Source organism: Nerophis lumbriciformis, linkage group LG10, assembly GCF_033978685.3.
Source record: "Nerophis lumbriciformis linkage group LG10, RoL_Nlum_v2.1, whole genome shotgun sequence".
NCBI classification, from domain to species: Eukaryota; Metazoa; Chordata; class Actinopteri; order Syngnathiformes; family Syngnathidae; genus Nerophis; species Nerophis lumbriciformis.
Window position 1 is genome coordinate 50,033,559 of NC_084557.2, and position 18,542 is coordinate 50,052,100.

Sequence of the window (18,542 nt, forward strand, 5' to 3'; positions counted from 1 at the left end):
CGCTCTCTTTTCCCGAAAGCTGATCCGTCCAGTTTTGGAGTTGATGTCAGCATCTGCTTTGAGTGTCGCAGGATATCCACACATTCTTGCCATCTCTGTCGTAGCATAGCTTTCGTCGGTAAAGTGTGCGGAACAAACGACTGACCATTTCGTCGGCTTTCCCCACAGCCTTGTATTTTGAACAAATTTCGTCCAATTTCTTGCCACTTTGGCATCTTTGGGCCACTGGTGCAACTTGAATCCGTCCCTGTTCGTGTTGCTACACCCTCCGACAACACACCGACGAAAGTGAGAAAATGGCGGATTGCTTCCCGATGTGACGTCACAACGCATGCTTGCCAACCCTCCCGAATTTTCCGGGAGACTCCCGAAATTCAGCGCCTCTCCCGAAAACCTCCCGGGACAAATATTCTCCCGAAAATCTCCCGATTTTCAGCCGGAGCTGGCAGCCACGCCCCCTCCAGCTCCATGCGGACCTGAGTGAGGACAGTCTTTTTTCTTGACGGGAGGACAACAGGGTGACAAGAACTAAATCATCCAGACTAGAGATAAATTGTATTATTATGTTTATCTTACCTAAAAATAAATATTTTTATCAATATTAAAAAAAAATTTTAAAAATAAATTTTTACTATATTTTGCTAAAAACATCAAAATTATTTGTATTTTTCTTTGTATTTTTTCCTGACTCCTTAATACATCCAGCCATATAATTATACATTAAAAATTCACCCGGAAAAGGGTGGAGTGCCATCTCCGGGTTGGGGAGGAGATCTTGCCCCAAGTGGAGGAGTTCAAGTACCTCGGAGTCTTGTTCACGAGTGAGGGAAGAGTGGATGGTGAGATCGACAGGCGGATCGGTGCGGCGTCTTCAGTAATGCGGACGCTGTATCGATCCGTTGTGGTGAAGAAGGAGCTGAGCCGGAAGGCAAAGCTCTCAATTTACCGGTCGATCTACGTTCCCATCCTCACCTATGGTCATGAGCTTTGGGTTATGACCGAAAGGACAAGATCTGCTGCCCCCGCGACCCGACCTCGGATAAGCGGAAGAAGATGGATGGATGGATGGATAAAATAAACATATTTGAAATAATTGATTTTAAATTATCATAATAATTCATTTAAAATGTCCATATTTAATTATTAAAATAATTGCTTGTTTATCAACAACTTTAGCATTTCATTCATTACATTTTGAAACTCTCAGAAGCCAAGTTATGTTATATTCCTTAAGATTTATTTATGCAAGTTTGAAGTATCAATTATCCAAACACAATTTTGTTTGCATGTTTTCAGGATATATATATATATATATATATATATATATATATATATATATATATATATATATATGTATGAAATACTTGACTTGGTGAATTCTAGCTGTCAATATACTCCTCCCCTCTAAACCACGCCCCCAACCACGCCCCGCCTCACCCCCGACCACGCCCCCACCCCCCACCTCCCGAAATCGGAGGTCTCAAGGTTGGCAAGTATGTCACGTTGTGACGTCATCGCTCCGAGAGCGAATAATAGAAAGGCGTTTAATTCGCTCTAAAACTTGCTGGTAGACGGCTGCGTTGACCCTGGATCTCAGGAAACAGAGTGGACCGACACCAGCAGATGACATGGCACCCCAAACCATCACTGATGGTGGAAACTTTACACTAGACTTCAGGCAACGTGGATCCTGTGCCTCTCCTGTCTTCCTCCAGACTCTGGGACCTCGATTTCCAAAGGAAATGCAAAATTTGCAAGGTTGGGTGATGGTTTGGGGTGCCATGTCATCTGCTGGTGTCGGTCCACTCTGTTTCCTGAGATCCAGGGTCAACGCAGCCGTCTACCAGTAAGTTTTAGAGCACTTCATGCTTCCTGCTGCTGAACTGCTCTATGGAGATGGAGATTTCAAGTTCCAACAGGACTTGGCGCCTGCACACAGCGCAAAATCTACCCGTGCCTGGTTTACGGACCATGGTATTTCTGTTCTAAATTGGCCCGCCAACTCCCCTGACCTTAGCCCCATAGAAAATCTGTGGGGTATTGTGAAAAGGAAGATGCAGAATGCCAGACCCAAAAACGCAGAAGAGTTGAAGGCCACTATCAGAGCAACCTGGGCTCTCAACACCTGAGCAGTGCCAGAAACTCATCGACTCCATGCCACGCCGCATTAACGCAGTAATTGAGGCAAAAGGAGCTCCAACCAAGTATTGAGTATTGTACATGCTCATATTTTTCATTTTCATACTTTTCAGTTGGCCAACATTTCTAAAAATCCCTTTTTTGTATTAGCCTTAAGTAATATTCTAATTTTGTGACACACGGAATTTTGGTTTTTCATTTGTTGCCACTTTAAATCATCAAAATTAAATGAAATAAACATTTGAATGCATCAGTCTGTGTGCAATGAATAAATATAATGTACAAGTTACACCTTTTGAATGCAATTACTGAAATAAATCAAGTTTTTCAAAATATTCAAATTTACTGGCTTTTACCTGTATATTGACGCTTACATAGGTCTGGTGATAATGTTCCCCTTTAACAAGTCTGCGATGGATTCCAGTCTGCCTTGGTCGGTGGCAAAAATAAATGATTTTTTCCGTCTCTGAGGGCGTTCCAACCTCATCAAAAGGTTCAGGGGTTCGCCGTATGTCGTGTCGCATGAATTTTAAAGTGCACTCACTCGTCGAGCTGTTAGATTAGGTGTTAAGGTGTTTGGTAATTATCAGTGTCATTTGCATCCAATCTCAAGGGGTACCAGGCGGATCGATGTTGGTGGAATTCGGGAGTCAAGGCCAAGGACGACTTGGTCCGTAGCCTCCAATGGCTGCTGGGTCATTGAGACTGACAGCCTGTGTTTTAATAATGATTCTCCACAAGCAGACTTCTGTGCTTCTACGACTCAAAAGGAATATGAATCAGACGTTTAATGAGGGAACCGCCGTTCCTCTCTTGAGAGCGGACTAAGCACGGGTCCGTGTTCTGTGAGGACAGCAGCAAAATCCACGTGGCCCTTTGACATTTTATGTGACCATTTAGAGGCAGCTTGACCGCTCCGATTCCTCCCCGAACCTCACAAACACAACGGAACTGCTTTTGTTGGCAGTCTTGAAGCCGTCATTCGCAGTGGAACAAAGGTTTAATGCCGGCGTTTGATCAAAATTTCATGGGCAGACGAGGGCTTTAATGTGTCGCGCCGAGGGGAGGAAAGACGTTTTGAAATGTGCCTTCCGCCCTTGCCGTCCGCTCGCTCCTGCCATGTGTTTAAACTGAGTTCAAAATGATAATGAGAGCAGTGAGCGGCCAGCGGTACCGCAGCGGTCGAGCCAACGGTTCCAGTGGGGGCCCTAATTGGAACTCTAAATTATTGTGTCACCTGTCAGTCAAGGCTGGGTTTGCGAAGGGAGGAGGTGTGTGAGAATTCTTAAGACTGGCCCGTGATCTGCAGCTTATGAGAAAGGATGAGACTTGTCGGTGCAGTTAGTACTCAGCCTTTAGAGATGAGAAATTCAAATAAGAGCAGGTTATAGAGGACAAGGTGTGGAATACAGCGTGTCCTTTACCAGACGTAATGATAAGGGGCTTAAAGGCTGCACCAGCGTGGTTACCAGCCTCCCTTTGGTGTTGTTATTAATAAGAGATTTGGAGTCTCTGATGTCCTGCACATCTCACTGGCCACCCAATGATTCCATTAAACCCTCCTTTCCCCTCCAGTTTTAGCCAAAAACATTTTCATCAGGGCGAGGAGGTGGAACATTCTAAGCAAGCTGCAATGCACAGCATGAGCACGCATGTCTACCCAGCCTCTGCTCGTGACCTCATCCACACAATATAAGTTTTAATTAGAGGGCAAGGACATTCACCCTTGAAGCCATCAGTGGGAGCCCCGGTCTCCCAGGGAACGGAATCCCATGAATGCTATTGCAGTTATACTAGCTATTGTACGTAAAATCACCTCATTAAAACTGGCAAAAACTGTCACCATCGAATAATACACAATTAAAATAAGTTGACACAAAATACAAACATTTACACAAACTCCATGGCACCAATATGATGCCTCACAAGGACTTTAATGATAACAGTGCAATGACATGTGACTGATAACTATTTGAATTAGGGATGGGCCGATCGATCAGCCACCAATCAGTCTCGGCCGATTTGAATGAAAAAGTATATGATCACAACTGCCTATTTATGCCTTTTAATGGCAATCACAAACGCCGATCCCCTCTGGCTAATGTTGTATTTATTTTGAGTCCCGTGGTTGACTATCTAGCAGCTAATTGTGTATCTGCCAGTGACGTGCAGTCACTAGAGGCAGGTGAGGCGGGTCCTCACCTGCCATCATGGAAAGAAAAAAAATGTAAAAAGAAAAAAATAAAATAAAATTGTTATATATATCCAGTGATTATACTATAAAGTTATTTTCCATTTAACTTCACCAGTTTTAGATTATTTTTATTCAAAATCGCTGAATTTTCACATTTGCCGTTCAAATACTGAGAAGAGACGGTGCGGTGATCAGCAGCCAGTTGAGGCACGTGACTCAGTGCCTCAACATGGATTGCGCAATGACTCGGCTAACTGCTGGCCTGCTGTGCAGTGAGACTGTATTGCTATATGAACTATATTATACATTTCCATAGTTTAGTTAGCTGAGGTATATAATGTACAGTGTATTTTGTCAACAACTGTATGTGTGTAAAGTATTTCTTGTGCTGAGCGATCATAAAACGGCTGCAAAAGACGCACTGGCTGAGGCTCGCCTCCTGCACCCCCGCCGTAGAATTGTTATATCAACTAAAGCCCACACTTAAACTTTCCACGTGCAAGATTGAATCTATTTTAAAAAATTATTTCATAAGAAGCCAAAAAGTGCAAAAACAATAATGTTGGTGTTGGAGGAGTTGTGAATGAGTGCAGGGACACAACATTAGATACACCTGCAGACTGCAGGTGTACCTAATTCACAACTCCTCCAACACGAACATTATTGTTTTTGCACTTTTTGGCTTCTTATTAAATAACTTTTGTAACCTATTTTCATGGGCTTTCCTCTTTGTGATTTTAAGTTCCTGTTATGCGCTGTTATACAGTATATGCCTTGAGCTCTTATTTTGAAGGCGCTAAGAGCGGAAGTGATGTCACGTTGCGGAGGTTTTTGAAAGAAGGTAAATAAAGTGGTCCTCGTGTAAACTGGAGCCTCCGTGTTTGTTATTTTGTAGTTTCATACAGTATAGGCGACATTTATAAACCCTCGGTTACACTTTTTTAAATAGATTCAATCTTGCACGTGGAAAGTTTAAGTGAGGGCTTTAGTTGCGGCGCATGGACTTAATTTATAAGTAAAGGTAAGACCATAATAACGTTTTTTTTTATTAAATGTGCTTTTTTGTGTGCTACAGTTTGTATGTGTAAAGTTAAAGTTAAGTTAAAGTAGCAATGATTGTCACACACACACTAGGTGTAATGAAATGTGTCCTCTGCATTTGACCCATCCCCTTGATCACCCCCTGGGATGTGAGGGGAGCAGTGGGCAGCAGCGGCGCCGCGCCCGGGAATAATTTTTGGTGATTTAACCCCCAATTCCAAGCCTTGATGCTGAGTGCCAAGCAGGGAAGAATGCTGATATGAGCTTTTAAACATAACCCGTTAACTGCTGCCAATCAAATGGTGAATAAGATACTCTTTAGGGTTCATATGTTTGTAAATCTGACTGTGATGAAGTCAGTGCCTCACCAGCCATCAACCTCACCCCACGTCACTGGTATCTGCCTACCTCCGTTACACAAATAAACTGCATTTCTTAGTATCTGAAGTATCATTATGAAGTATTTATTTAGTTTTATTGTCAAGATTTAAAAGAGTAATTAGGGTTGTACGGTATACCGGTATTAGTATAGTACCGCGATACTAATGAATAATTTTCGGTACTATACCGTCTCTGAAACGTACCAGTCCCGCATCCCAGTGCCGGCGTCGAAGTCACGTCATGACTTTGCTGGTTTTATGAGCAGACGAGCATGTTCGGCAGCGCACAATCACAGAGTACTTACAAGCAGACACAGTGTGTAGACAGAAAAGGGAAAATGGACGCAATTTTGGCTTAAAAAGTAAAGATAAAGGTGAAGTTATAACACTGAAACGCCCTCAGGAAGAGGTGCTTTAAGACATGGCTAGCTAGCTAGCGGCTAAAGTGTTTTAGCTACTTCTAAATCACTAATCCTGGTCTCCATGGTGACAAATAAAGTAAGTTTCTTACAAGTATCATCCCTGCAGGACGAGGAATAGCTAAACATGCTTCACTACACACCGTAGCTCACCCCCGTCATAATGTAAACAAACGCCATTGGTGGATCTACACCTGACATCCACTGTAATGATACCAAGTACAGGCACGTATCTAGTCGGTACTACCATGACTACGTCGATATTTTTTGACATCACAACATCTTCTTTCGTTTTAAAAAAATTCATATTATGTTTATAAAGTCAGTAAATATGTCCCTGGACACATGAGGACTTTGAATATGACCAATGTATGATCCTGTAACTACTTGGTATCACATCCATACCTAAATGTGTGGTATCATCCAAAACTAATGTAAAGTATCCAAACAACAGAAGAATAAGTGATTATTACATTTGAACAGAAGTGTAGATAGAACATGTTAAAAGGGAAAGTAAGCAGATATTAACCGGAAATGAACAAGTAGATTAATAATACATTTTCTACCTGTCATGTCTGTTGATCATGTTTTTGTTTTAGTCATGTTCGGTTTTGTTTTTGGACTCTTTGTGCACTCTTGTTTGGTTTGTCACCATAGCAACCCATTAGTTTTCACCTGTCATGTCACGCAACTGTCTCACGCTTTGCACTCGCACACCTGTCACTAATCATGTCACTGCAATTTAAGACTGTTTTTTTCTGCTAATCGGCCTGGTGACATTATCCTTTCATACCATGCTTCTTCTGACACCCCTGCTACCTCGTTTTGTCTTCATGCTACCATAGTTCCATGCCAAGTAAGTTTTTGTTTATTATTCATAGTTTCTGCCTTTGTGCAAGTTTTGTTTCATTCGTCAAGTTTGTTCTCCGCCATTGTGCGCGCCTTTTGTTTGCTTCCTTTTTTGTAGTCTGTTAGTGTTTAAAATAAAAGATGCACTTACATTCACGCCTTGCCTGCGCCAACTTTCCTTTGCATTCCGGGAAAACAAACCCCAAGATCCACGCATTGACACTACCACTTGTCCTTAGTAGTGTGTACAAAATAATAGGTGTATAAATGACACAATATGTTACTGCATAGACTAATTAGGAGTCTTTGTTTGTTTACTTACTACTAAAAGACAAGTTGTCTAGTATGTTCACTATTTTATTTAAGGACAAACTTGCAATAAGAAACATATGTTTAATGTACCCTAAGATTTTTTATTAAAATAAAGCCAATAATGCAATTTTTTTGTGGTCCCCTTTATTTAGAAAAGTACCGAAAAGTATCAAAATAATTTTAGTACCGGTACCAAAATATTAGTATCGTTACAACACTAAGAGTAATAGATAGTTTTTGTGAACTGTTTCTTTGTTTTTCTCAAACAATTGTCTATAATAAAAAAGCAAAAATAAGTAGTTTAAATGTTGTGTTGATATTGTTTAACAGTCAATAGCACACACCGTAAATAAACTGATAAACTTACAGTTTGTACATGTGATCGATATCGGTATTGGTATTGGTATCGGCCAAGCTCACTCATGAATGATCGGTATCGGAATTGGGAGCATTAATCCCTGATTGGAACATATCTCATTTTAATATGTGTATTATATTTATGCAATATGATTGCATTTGTATTTGCATTTATAGTTTACTTTGTTTGTGTTGATTTTTTTTATACCTTAAATTACATCTATTTCAACTATATCAAATCAAATCAAATCAACTTTATTTATAAAGCACATTTAAAATTTACGACAGGGGTAGCCAAAATGCTGTACAATGAACAGGTTAACAGATAAAACGAGTACCGAGCAAACACAACACAACACAAACAGAACACGATAAAAAATAAATAATTAAAATAGAATTAATAAAAACATAAAAACAGGATCACAGCAGGTGTATTATGGGGCGCCATTGCAGGATGGATATCACTCAGTGTTAAAAGCCATGGAATAAAAGTATGTTTTTAAGAGAGATTTAAAAACAGGAAGAGAGGAGGCTTGTCTAACACTCAGGGGTAGGTCGTTCCAGAGCTTGGGAGCAGCAACGGCGAAAGCTCTGTCACCTCTAAGCTTCAGCCTTGTGTCGGGGACCGTCAACAGCAGCTGATCGGCTGATCTTAAGGATCGGGTGGGGCAGTAAGGCTGAAGGAGGTCGGACAGATAGGTTGGCGCGAGGTTGTTTAGACATTTAAAAACAAATAAAAGGAGTTTGAAATTGATTCGGTAACGCACAGGGAGCCAGTGAAGGGACGCTAAAATAGGGGTGATGTGCTCACGTCTGCGGGTCTGTGTTAGCAGACGAGCAGCAGAGTTCTGCACGAGCTGCAGGCGGGCGAGGGAGGCCTGGCTAATGCCAACATACAGGGCATTACAATAATCAAGACGAGTCGAGATAAAGGCGTGGATTAATTTCTCAAGATCATGTCTTGATAGAAGCGGTTTCACTTTCGCTATTTGGCGTAATTGATAAAAGCTTTTTTGAACGACGCTGCTGATTTGTTTTTCGAATTTAAAATCTGAGTCAAACTTTACCCCCAGGTTTGTGACAGAGTCGCTGAGATACGGGGTCAGAGTGCCGAGGTCAACGTTGGGGGAGGGAGAGCGACTTGGACCGAACAACATAACTTCTGTTTTATCTTCATTTAGGCTCAGGAAGTTAGCTGAAAGCCAGACTTTGATGTCGTGCAGGCAGTCAATAAGACGTTGAACCGTGTTATTTTGTGCCATGGGAAAATAAATCTGGCAATCATCGGCGTAAAAATGAAATGCAATACTGTACTTCCTAAAAATAGAACCAAGGGGGAGAAGGTAAAGCGCAAATAAAATTGGGGCAAGGATTGAGCCCTGGGGGACCCCATGTGGTAAAGGAGCTGTGGACGACATAAAACTGTCTACTTTTACACAAACTATAATTTGTCATAGAACACATTGATATGTCATTTTTAATTTCCAGGTAATTATTGTCATCAGTTCAACTGACTCTTGGCATTTAGGCACTTACAAAATACAATCTGAAGATGAGTTTTTAACAAAAAATGATTAATGAGATAAAACGTATTATCAGAAAGAATGATAATACCACGCAATAATTACTAGGACATACTGCATTTATGGTTACTTAAACCAAGCAAGCCTCATTCAAAATTAGCCAGAACAACATTACCGGTACACATATAAAAAGCACAGTGTGAGATACGTTCTCGTCTATTTTTTGTCTTCAATAGTTGATATATAAACTCAATAGACACAATATTAGGTACACCTGTACACCAGTCTACCGAAATCCAATACAGAATAGGTATCAAAAGGTTACATTGCTCTGCAAGGTATTGATTTATGGTATGTCCACAATTATGGGCGTACTGATGGTTTAAGTCAGGGGTTAGCTACTGTCGGAGGCAGATATTTACATATATCCGAATTTAAGTTGTACTTCTTCCATTTCTTCTCTTGATGCTCTGTCAGCAAGTATACTGTGTGTGTTGCCCTTGAGTTCTTTGGAATGTGTTTTGACTAGCATTTTGTTTTGGCTAGGGAGGGGGAAGGAAAGAGAGGTTTTTGGCGTTGGGAAGACAGACCATTTTGGGTGTGCGCGATAGAAGGTTCTAGGGTTAGACTGGTCTCAATCAAAATGTATATTGGCAAAGCTTTGAGAATATACAACAAAATACCTATTCTGTCTCTGGTGGTTTTTCAACTCAGCTTTAAGTGTCGGAAAGAACTTGGGAGCGAATTGTGACTTGAATTCCCTGGGAGGAACAACTGGTCCAAAACGCAACAAATCGAGAGGTCCCGGGTTCAAATCCCGGACGAGCCCCCAATTTGTTGAACACTACCTGTTCTAAAAGGAACCATGTCGTCCACTAAAGACAAACAGTCAAGATTCACAAAAGAAAACCCATCCTATAAAATTTTAAAATGTTTTGTTTTTAACTTTACAGGTGATCTGTTCATGCAGAATCAAACTCTGTAGTTTCTTCTGGTATTTTTCTATATTTATGATTTATTCATGGTCACACAGTCTTCCGATTACCAGTCATGACACGTTACCTGCCTCCCAGACCATCACAAATTACTAATAAGAAAATAAAAACCTCTCCCCTCAAGCCAGTGTGGCTAAGTTCAATCAATCAATCAATCAATGTTTATTTATATAGCCCTAAATCACAAGTGTCTCAAAGGGCTGCACAAGCCACAACGACATCCTCGGTTCAGAGCCCACATAAGGGCAAGGAAAAACTCACAACCCAATGGGATGTCAATGTGAATGACTATGAGAAATCTTGGAGAGGACCGCAGATGTGGGTAACCTCTAGGGGAGACCGGATGCAATGGACGTCGAGTGGGTCTGACATAATATTGTGAAAGTCCAGTCCATAGTGGATCTAACATATTAGTGAGAGTCCAGTCCATAGTGGATCTAATATAATAGTGAGAGTCCAGTCCATAGTGGATCTAACATAATAGTGTGAGAGTTCAGTCCATAGTGGATCTAACATAATAGTGAGAGTCCAGTCCATAATGGATCTAACATAATAGTGTGAGAGTCCAGTCCATAGTGGATCTAACATAATAGTGAGAGTCCTGTCCATAGTGGATCTAACATAATAGTGAGAGAGTCCAGTCCATAGTGGATCTAACATAATAGTGTGAGAGTTCGGTCCATAGTGGATCTAACATAATAGTGAGAGTCCAGTCCATAGTGGATCTAACATAATAGTGAGAGTCCAGTCCATAGTGGATCTAACATAATAGTGTGAGAGTCCAGTCCATAGTGGATCTAACATAATAGTGAGAGTCCAGTCCATAGTGGATCTAATATAATAGTGAGAGTCCAGTCCATAGTGGATCTAACATAATAGTGAGAGTCCAGTCCATAGTGGATCTAACATAATAGTGAGAGTCCAGTCCATAATGGATCTAACATAATAGTGAGAGTCCAGTCCTTAGTGGATCTAACATAATAGTGTGAGAGTCCAGTCCATAGTGGATCTAACATAATAGTGAGAGTCCAGTCCATAGTGGATCTAACATAATAGTGAGAGTCCAGTCCATAGTGGATCTAACATAATAGTGTGAGAGTTCAGTCCATAGTGGATCTAACATAATAGTGAGAGTCCAGTCCATAGTGGATCTAACATATTAGTGAGAGTCCAGTCCATATTGGATCTAACATAATAGTGAGAGTCCAGTCCATAGTTGATCTAACATAATAGTGTGAAAGTCCAGTCCATAGTGGATCTAACATAATAGTGAGAGTCCAGTCCATAGTGGATCTAACATAATAGTGTGAGAGTCCAGTCCATAGTGGATCTAACATAATAGTGAGAGTCCAGTCCATAGTGAAGCTAACATAATAGTGAGAGTCCAGTCCATAGTGGATCTAACATATTAGTGAGAGTCCAGTCCATATTGGATCTAACATAATAGTGAGAGTCCAGTCCATAGTTGATCTAACATAATAGTGTGAAAGTCCAGTCCATAGTGGATCTAACATAATAGTGAGAGTCCAGTCCATAGTGGATCTAACATAATAGTGTGAGAGTCCAGTCCATAGTGGATCTAACATAATAGTGAGAGTCCAGTCCATAGTGGATCTAACATAATAGTGAGAGAGTCCAGTCCATAGTGGATCTAACATAATAGTGAGAGTCCAGTCCTTAGTGGATCTAACATAATAGTGTGAGAGTCCAGTCCATAGTGGATCTAACATAATAGTGAGAGTCCAGTCCATAGTGGATTTAACATAATAGTGAGAGTCCTGTCCATAGTGGATCTAACATAATAGTGTGAGAGTCCAGTCCATAGTGGATCTAACATAATAGTGAGAGTCCAGTCCATAGTGGATCTAACATAATAGTGAGAGTCCAGTCCATAGTGGATCTAACATAATAGTGAGAGTCCAGTCCATAGTGGATCTAACATAATAGTGTGAGAGTTCAGTCCATAGTGGATCTAACATAATAGTGAGAGTCCAGTCCATAGTGGATCTAACATATTAGTGAGAGTCCAGTCCATATTGGATCTAACATAATAGTGAGAGTCCAGTCCATAGTTGATCTAACATAATAGTGTGAAAGTCCAGTCCATAGTGGATCTAACATAATAGTGAGAGTCCAGTCCATAGTGGATCTAACATAATAGTGTGAGAGTCCAGTCCATAGTGGATCTAACATAATAGTGAGAGTCCAGTCCATAGTGAAGCTAACATAATAGTGAGAGTCCAGTCCATAGTGGATCTAACATATTAGTGAGAGTCCAGACCATAGTGGATCTAACATAATAGTGAGAGTCCAGTCCATAGTGGATCTAACATAATAGTGAGAGTCCAGTCCATAGTGGATCTAACATAATAGTGAGAGTCCAGTCAATAGTGGATCTAACATAATAGTGAGAGTCCAGTCCATAGTGGATCTAACATAATAGTGAGAGTCCAGTCCATAGTGGATCTAACATATTAGTGAGAGTCCAGTCCATATTGGATCTAACATAATAGTGAGAGTCCAGTCCATAGTTGATCTAACATAATAGTGTGAAAGTCCAGTCCATAGTGGATCTAACATAATAGTGAGAGTCCAGTCCATAGTGGATCTAACATAATAGTGTGAGAGTCCAGTCCATAGTGGATCTAACATAATAGTGAGAGTCCAGTCCATAGTGGATCTAACATAATAGTGTGAGAGTCCAGTCCATAGTGGATCTAACATAATAGTGAGAGTCCAGTCCATAGTGGATCTAACATAATAGTGAGAGTCCAGTCCATAGTGGATCTAACATAATAGTGAGAGTCCAGTCCATAGTGGATCTAACATAATAGTGAGAGTCCAGTCCATAATGGATCTAACATAATAGTGAGAGTCCAGTCCTTAGTGGATCTAACATAATAGTGTGAGAGTCCAGTCCATAGTGGATCTAACATAATAGTGAGAGTCCAGTCCATAGTGGATTTAACATAATAGTGAGAGTCCTGTCCATAGTGGATCTAACATAATAGTGTGAGAGTCCAGTCCATAGTGGATCTAACATAATAGTGTGAGAGTCCAGTCCATAGTGGATCTAACATAATAGTGAGAGTCCAGTCCATAGTGGATCTAACATATTAATGAGAGTCCAGTCCATAGTGGATCTAACATAATAGTGTGAGAGTCCAGTCCATAGTGGATCCAACATAATAGTGAGAGTCCAGTCCATAGTGGATCTAACATAATAGTGAGAGTCCAGTCCATAGTGGATCTAACATAATAGTCTGAGAGTCCAGTCCATATTGGATCTAACATAATAGTGAGAGTCCAGTCCATATTGGGACCAGCCGGAGACCATCCTGAGCGGAGACGGGTCAGCAGCGCAGAGATGTTCCCAACCGATGCACAGGCGAGCGGTCCACCCCGGGTCCCGACTCTGGACAGCCAGCACTTCATCCATGGCCACCGGACCTGTGCCCCCCCTTCCACAAGGGAGAGGGGGGCAGAGGAGAAAAGAAAAGAAACGGCAGATCAACTGGTCTAAAAAGGGGGTCTATTTAAAGGCTAGAGTATACAAATGAGTTTTAAGATGGGACTTAAATGCTTCTACTGAGGTAGCATCTCTAACTGTTACCGGGAGGGCATTCCATAGTACTGGAGCCCCAATAGAAAACGCTCTATAGCCCGCAGACTTTTTTTGGGCTCTGGGAATCACTAATAAGCGAGCTCGTGAAGGTTGCCAACCCCTGGTTTAGTTTAAACAAAATACATTGTCCTCTCCAGCCCGCTACTCGCCATGCATATTTGTCACCTCATTTATTTATATTTGTCAACCAGTTGTAGGGAATATTTGTTGCCGTGCGTCTCGTCCCTCCCCTCTTTGACTTGACTTTACAATCCTACCCCCTTAGGGTGAAGACTGTGCCACGGAGTGTCCTCCTGGTTTCTATGGACCAAGCTGCATGTCCACCTGCTCCTGCCACAACCATGCCTCCTGCTCACCTTTCGATGGATCTTGCACCTGCAAGGAAGGTATACCGTCACTTTGGCCTATCACATACTTACTATGTATTTGTTTGTAGAAACTCACTCCTCCACTCCTGAACCGCTGCACTCAAAATAGTGAAAATTGGTCCAAACATGAACTTCTATTGCAGGGGTGGGCAGTTAGTTTTTACCGGGGGCCGCATGAGCAACCCGAGCACTGCTGGAGGGCCACATCGACATTATTTCAATTAAATGTTGCTCAAATTATTGTTGATATACCGTAAGATAAGTAATAATAATAATAATTTCATTTAACCTAACTTAACATTATACAAAAGCAGATTGCTTTTGATGGTTTTATTTTTAACACTGTCTTACACAACACTTCCTGATGTATAATACAATGCAAAAATGTCCATTTCTGTCACTTTATCCTGCATCCTCTTTAAAAGTCCAACATTTTTCCCCGTCAGATTTGGACAACCATCTGTTGTCACACCTGCCAGCTTGTCCCATTTCAGTCCTAACATGTCCAAACACGCATTTACCTATGTGAACAAGTCATTACCTGTGGTTGTCTCTTTAATTGACTGCATGGCTGCCAGCTCCTCCGTGATTTGAAAGTCTGCAGTTATCCCACGTAAGAAGATGAGCAGCTGGGCGGTGTCACGTGCATCGCAGCTCTCATCCAAAGCCAGCGAAAAACAGTCAAAGTCGGCCGTTCTGTTCTTCAGCTGAAGCTCCAAGTTTCCAGCGATGGTCTCAACCCGCCTCGTTACAGTGCGTCGGGAGAGTGACACGTTCTCAAATGCGCCCCTCTTCTCCGGGCATATCAGCGCAACAGAGTCCAATAAGCACTCCTTTATAAACTCTCCGTCAGAAAACGCCTTACTTTTTCTGGCGATTTTGTGAGAAAATACGAAACTTGTCCTGACAGTTGCAACTCAGGGGGTGTGAAATGTGGCAAAAAGTCCTTGTTGGGTTTGTAGTTTTACCATCAACGCATCAGCCTCCCTTGCGCGTCTCCATCAGACAGATTCCGCTATTTATCCTCGTGCTTCGTCGTGTAGTGGCAATTCAAATGATATTCTTTAAACACAGCAACCTCCATCCATCCATCCATCCATCCATCCATCTTCTTCCGCTTATCCGAGGTCGGGTCGCGGGGGCAGCAGCCTAAGCAGGGAAGCCCAGACTTTCCTCTCCCCAGCCACTTCGTCCAGCTCCTCCCGGGGGATCCCGAGGCGTTCCCAGGCCTGCCGGGAGACATAGTCTTCCCAACGTGTCCTGGGTCTTCCCCGTGGCCTCCTACCGGTTGGACGTGCCCTAAACACCTCCCGAGGGAGGCGTTCGGGTGGCATCCTGACCAGATGCCCGAACCACCTCATCTGGCTCCTCTCCATGTGGAGGAGCAGTGGCTTTACTTTGAGCTCCTCCCGGATGACAGAGCTTCTCACCCTATCTCTAAGGGAGAGCCCCGCCACCCGGCGGAGGAAACTCATTTCGGCCGCCTGTACCCGTGATCTTGTCCTTTCGGTCATAACCCAAAGCTCATGACCATAAGTGAGGATGGGAACGTAGATCGACCGGTAAATTGAGAGCTTTGCCTTCCGGCTCAGCTCCTTCTTCACCACAACGGATCGATACAGCGTCCGCATTACTGAAGATGCCGCACCGATCCGCCTGTCGATCTCACGATCCACTCTTCCCTCACTCGTGAACAAGACTCCTAGGTACTTGAACTCCTCCACTTGGGGCAGGGTCTCCTCCCCAACCCGGAGATGGCACTCCACCCTTTTCCGGGCGAGAACCATGGACTCGGACTTGGAGGTGCTGATTCTCATCTCAGTCGCTTCACACTCGGCTGCGAACCGATCCAGTGAGAGCTGAAGATCCTGGCCAGATGAAGCCATCAGGACCACATCATCTGCAAAAAGCAGAGACCTAATCCTGCAGCCACCAAACCAGATCCCCTCAACGCCTTGACTGCGCCTAGAAATTCTGTCCATAAAAGTTATGAACAGAATGGGTGACAAAGGGCAGCCTTGGCGGAGTCCAACCCTCACTGGAAATGTGTCCGACTTACTGCCGGCAATGCGGACCAAGCTCTGACACTGATCATACAGGGAGCGGACCGCCACAATCAGACAGTCCGATACCCCATACTCTCTGAGCACTCCCCACAGGACTTACCGAGGTACACGGTCAAATGCCTTCTCCAAGTCCACAAAGCACATGTAGACTGGTTGGGCAAACTCCCATGCACCCTCAAGGACCCTGCCCAGAGTATAGAGCTTGTCCACAGTTCCACGACCAGGACGAAAACCACACTGTTCCTCCTGAATCCGAGGTTCAACTATCCGGCGTAGCCTCCTTTCCAGTACACCTGAATAGACCTTACCGGGAAGGCTGAGGAGTGTGATCCCACGATAGTTAGAACACACCCTCTGGTTCCCCTTCTTAAAGAGAGGAACCACCACCCCGGTCTGCCAATCCAGAGGTACCGCCCCCGATGTCCACACGATGCTGCAGAGTCTTGTCAAGCAAGACAGCCCCACAGCATCCAGAGCCTTAAGGAACTCCGGACGGATCTCATCCACGACCGGGGCCTTGCCACCGAGGAGCTTTTTAACTACCTCAGCCGCAGAAATAGAAGAGCCCACCACAGATTCCCCAGGCACTGCTTCGTCATAGGAAGACGTGTCGGTGGGATCACACAGCAACCCATTAAGCACACGGCTTTACCTTTCATTTCTGTAAAGAAATACTTGGCAGTCCATGTCTTGTTGGAAACACGCCATTCATCATCAACTTTTCTCTTTTTAGCGTCTCGGGGGTAATCGGGCATCACTTGTCGCTGTGCACTTTCACTCACAGGTTACACATAAATAACACTTTTCAAAATAAAAGCAGCACAGTTGTATTGCACGCACAACATAGATGTTTTTTTAAATGTATTTTGTAATTTGTGATTGCCGCTGTTCACATTCACTCATAATCGCGCGAGCATATGTCCACACGGAAGTAATACAAATAACGCTTTTCAAAACAAAAGCAGCACCGTTGTATTGCACACTCGACATAGATACTTTTTTAAATTTATTGTGTAATTTTTGAATGGCTTAACGCGGGACTTCTGTGTACTGTGTTCCCTGTGCTATTATTGTTGGACATTCAGTATTAACCTTATAGTTGCACTGTTATTAAACTGCAAAGTTTGACTGCATGATTAATATGATTGAAAAATGAAATTTCTCACACAACTTACAGGAGAACTGCGCTTTTTTTTGGAATTTTGCCTATCGTTCACAATCATTATGAAAGACATAATGATGTTATTTTAAAAAAAATGTTTTGCATTCTAAATATTAAATAAATGCAATCAAACGTTTGCTTACAAATGAGCCTATGAGAGCCATGCAATCCCGCCCACAAAGCCCTTAAAGATGATATTTGTCCACTACCTGACCGCTTCTATGTTAGCTACCTTTCTTTGTTTATAGTGTATATTTTCTGCTGGATCTACTTTTTTTTTATGCTGCACTTTGTTCTTTGCTGCAGCTGTTTCATATACTGTAATATTGTACATGGTAATTGGGATGTTTTATATATTGTATATATTATATAAAATATAATATATATTAGTATATGTTATATACTGTATATATAATATGTAAATATTACATATATGTTATATTTATATTGCTACTATGGTCATACTTGCCAACCCTCCCGGATTTTCCGGGAGACTCCCGAAATTCAGCGCCTCTCCCGAAAACCTCCCGGGACAAATTTTCTCCCGAAAATCTCCCGAAATTCAGGCGGAGCTGGAAGCCACGCCCCCTCCAGCTCCAGTGCGGACCTGAGTGACGTCAGGTGCGCAACACCACGTAAATCGTTGGCCAACCAAAAAGGAACCCCAGTACGCTATAGCCAACATTCACCAGGAGATGGCAACAGACAAACATAGATCACTCTATTACATTCCTCCCCTTTTAGAAATGTATAGAAGTTACTCAAAATAAATAAACAACCCAACCAAAAAATGCAGCAGCTCAATTAAAAAACTGTACTTAAGCCACATTCTTTTCTTTTTTATTTAGTACTGAACTCTTAACCCTCATTTGTAAAAAAAAAAATAACATGCTTATTATACAAACAGTATTTGTACACCTTTAACACAGATTTTTATACTGTCTTCAGAGATTCATTTTTTTGGTGGTACTCGAAACCTTTCTGGGTACCTGCGAAAGGGTGTTCAGCATGGTTAGAAAAATAGTGACAGAGAATTGAACAAGGATGGACAATTCAACCCTTAACTCAACAATGAGTAGATGAGTGTTATGTGTGTGTATATGTTGTCATGT

General features: G+C 42.3%; 1 protein-coding gene across 5 annotated transcripts in view; it reads left to right on the top strand.

The window, feature by feature from the left end:
- The window catches only part of megf11 (multiple EGF-like-domains 11), a 559,910-nt gene that overhangs the window by 412,138 nt on the left and 129,230 nt on the right, over window positions 1–18,542 (top strand). For all 5 annotated transcript variants that reach the window (XM_061969469.2, XM_061969471.2, XM_061969472.2 and 2 more), the window contains one exon: window positions 14,100–14,220. In XM_061969469.2, the coding sequence (XP_061825453.2) occupies window positions 14,100–14,220 (121 nt within the window). The remainder of the gene's footprint in view (window positions 1–14,099; window positions 14,221–18,542) is intronic.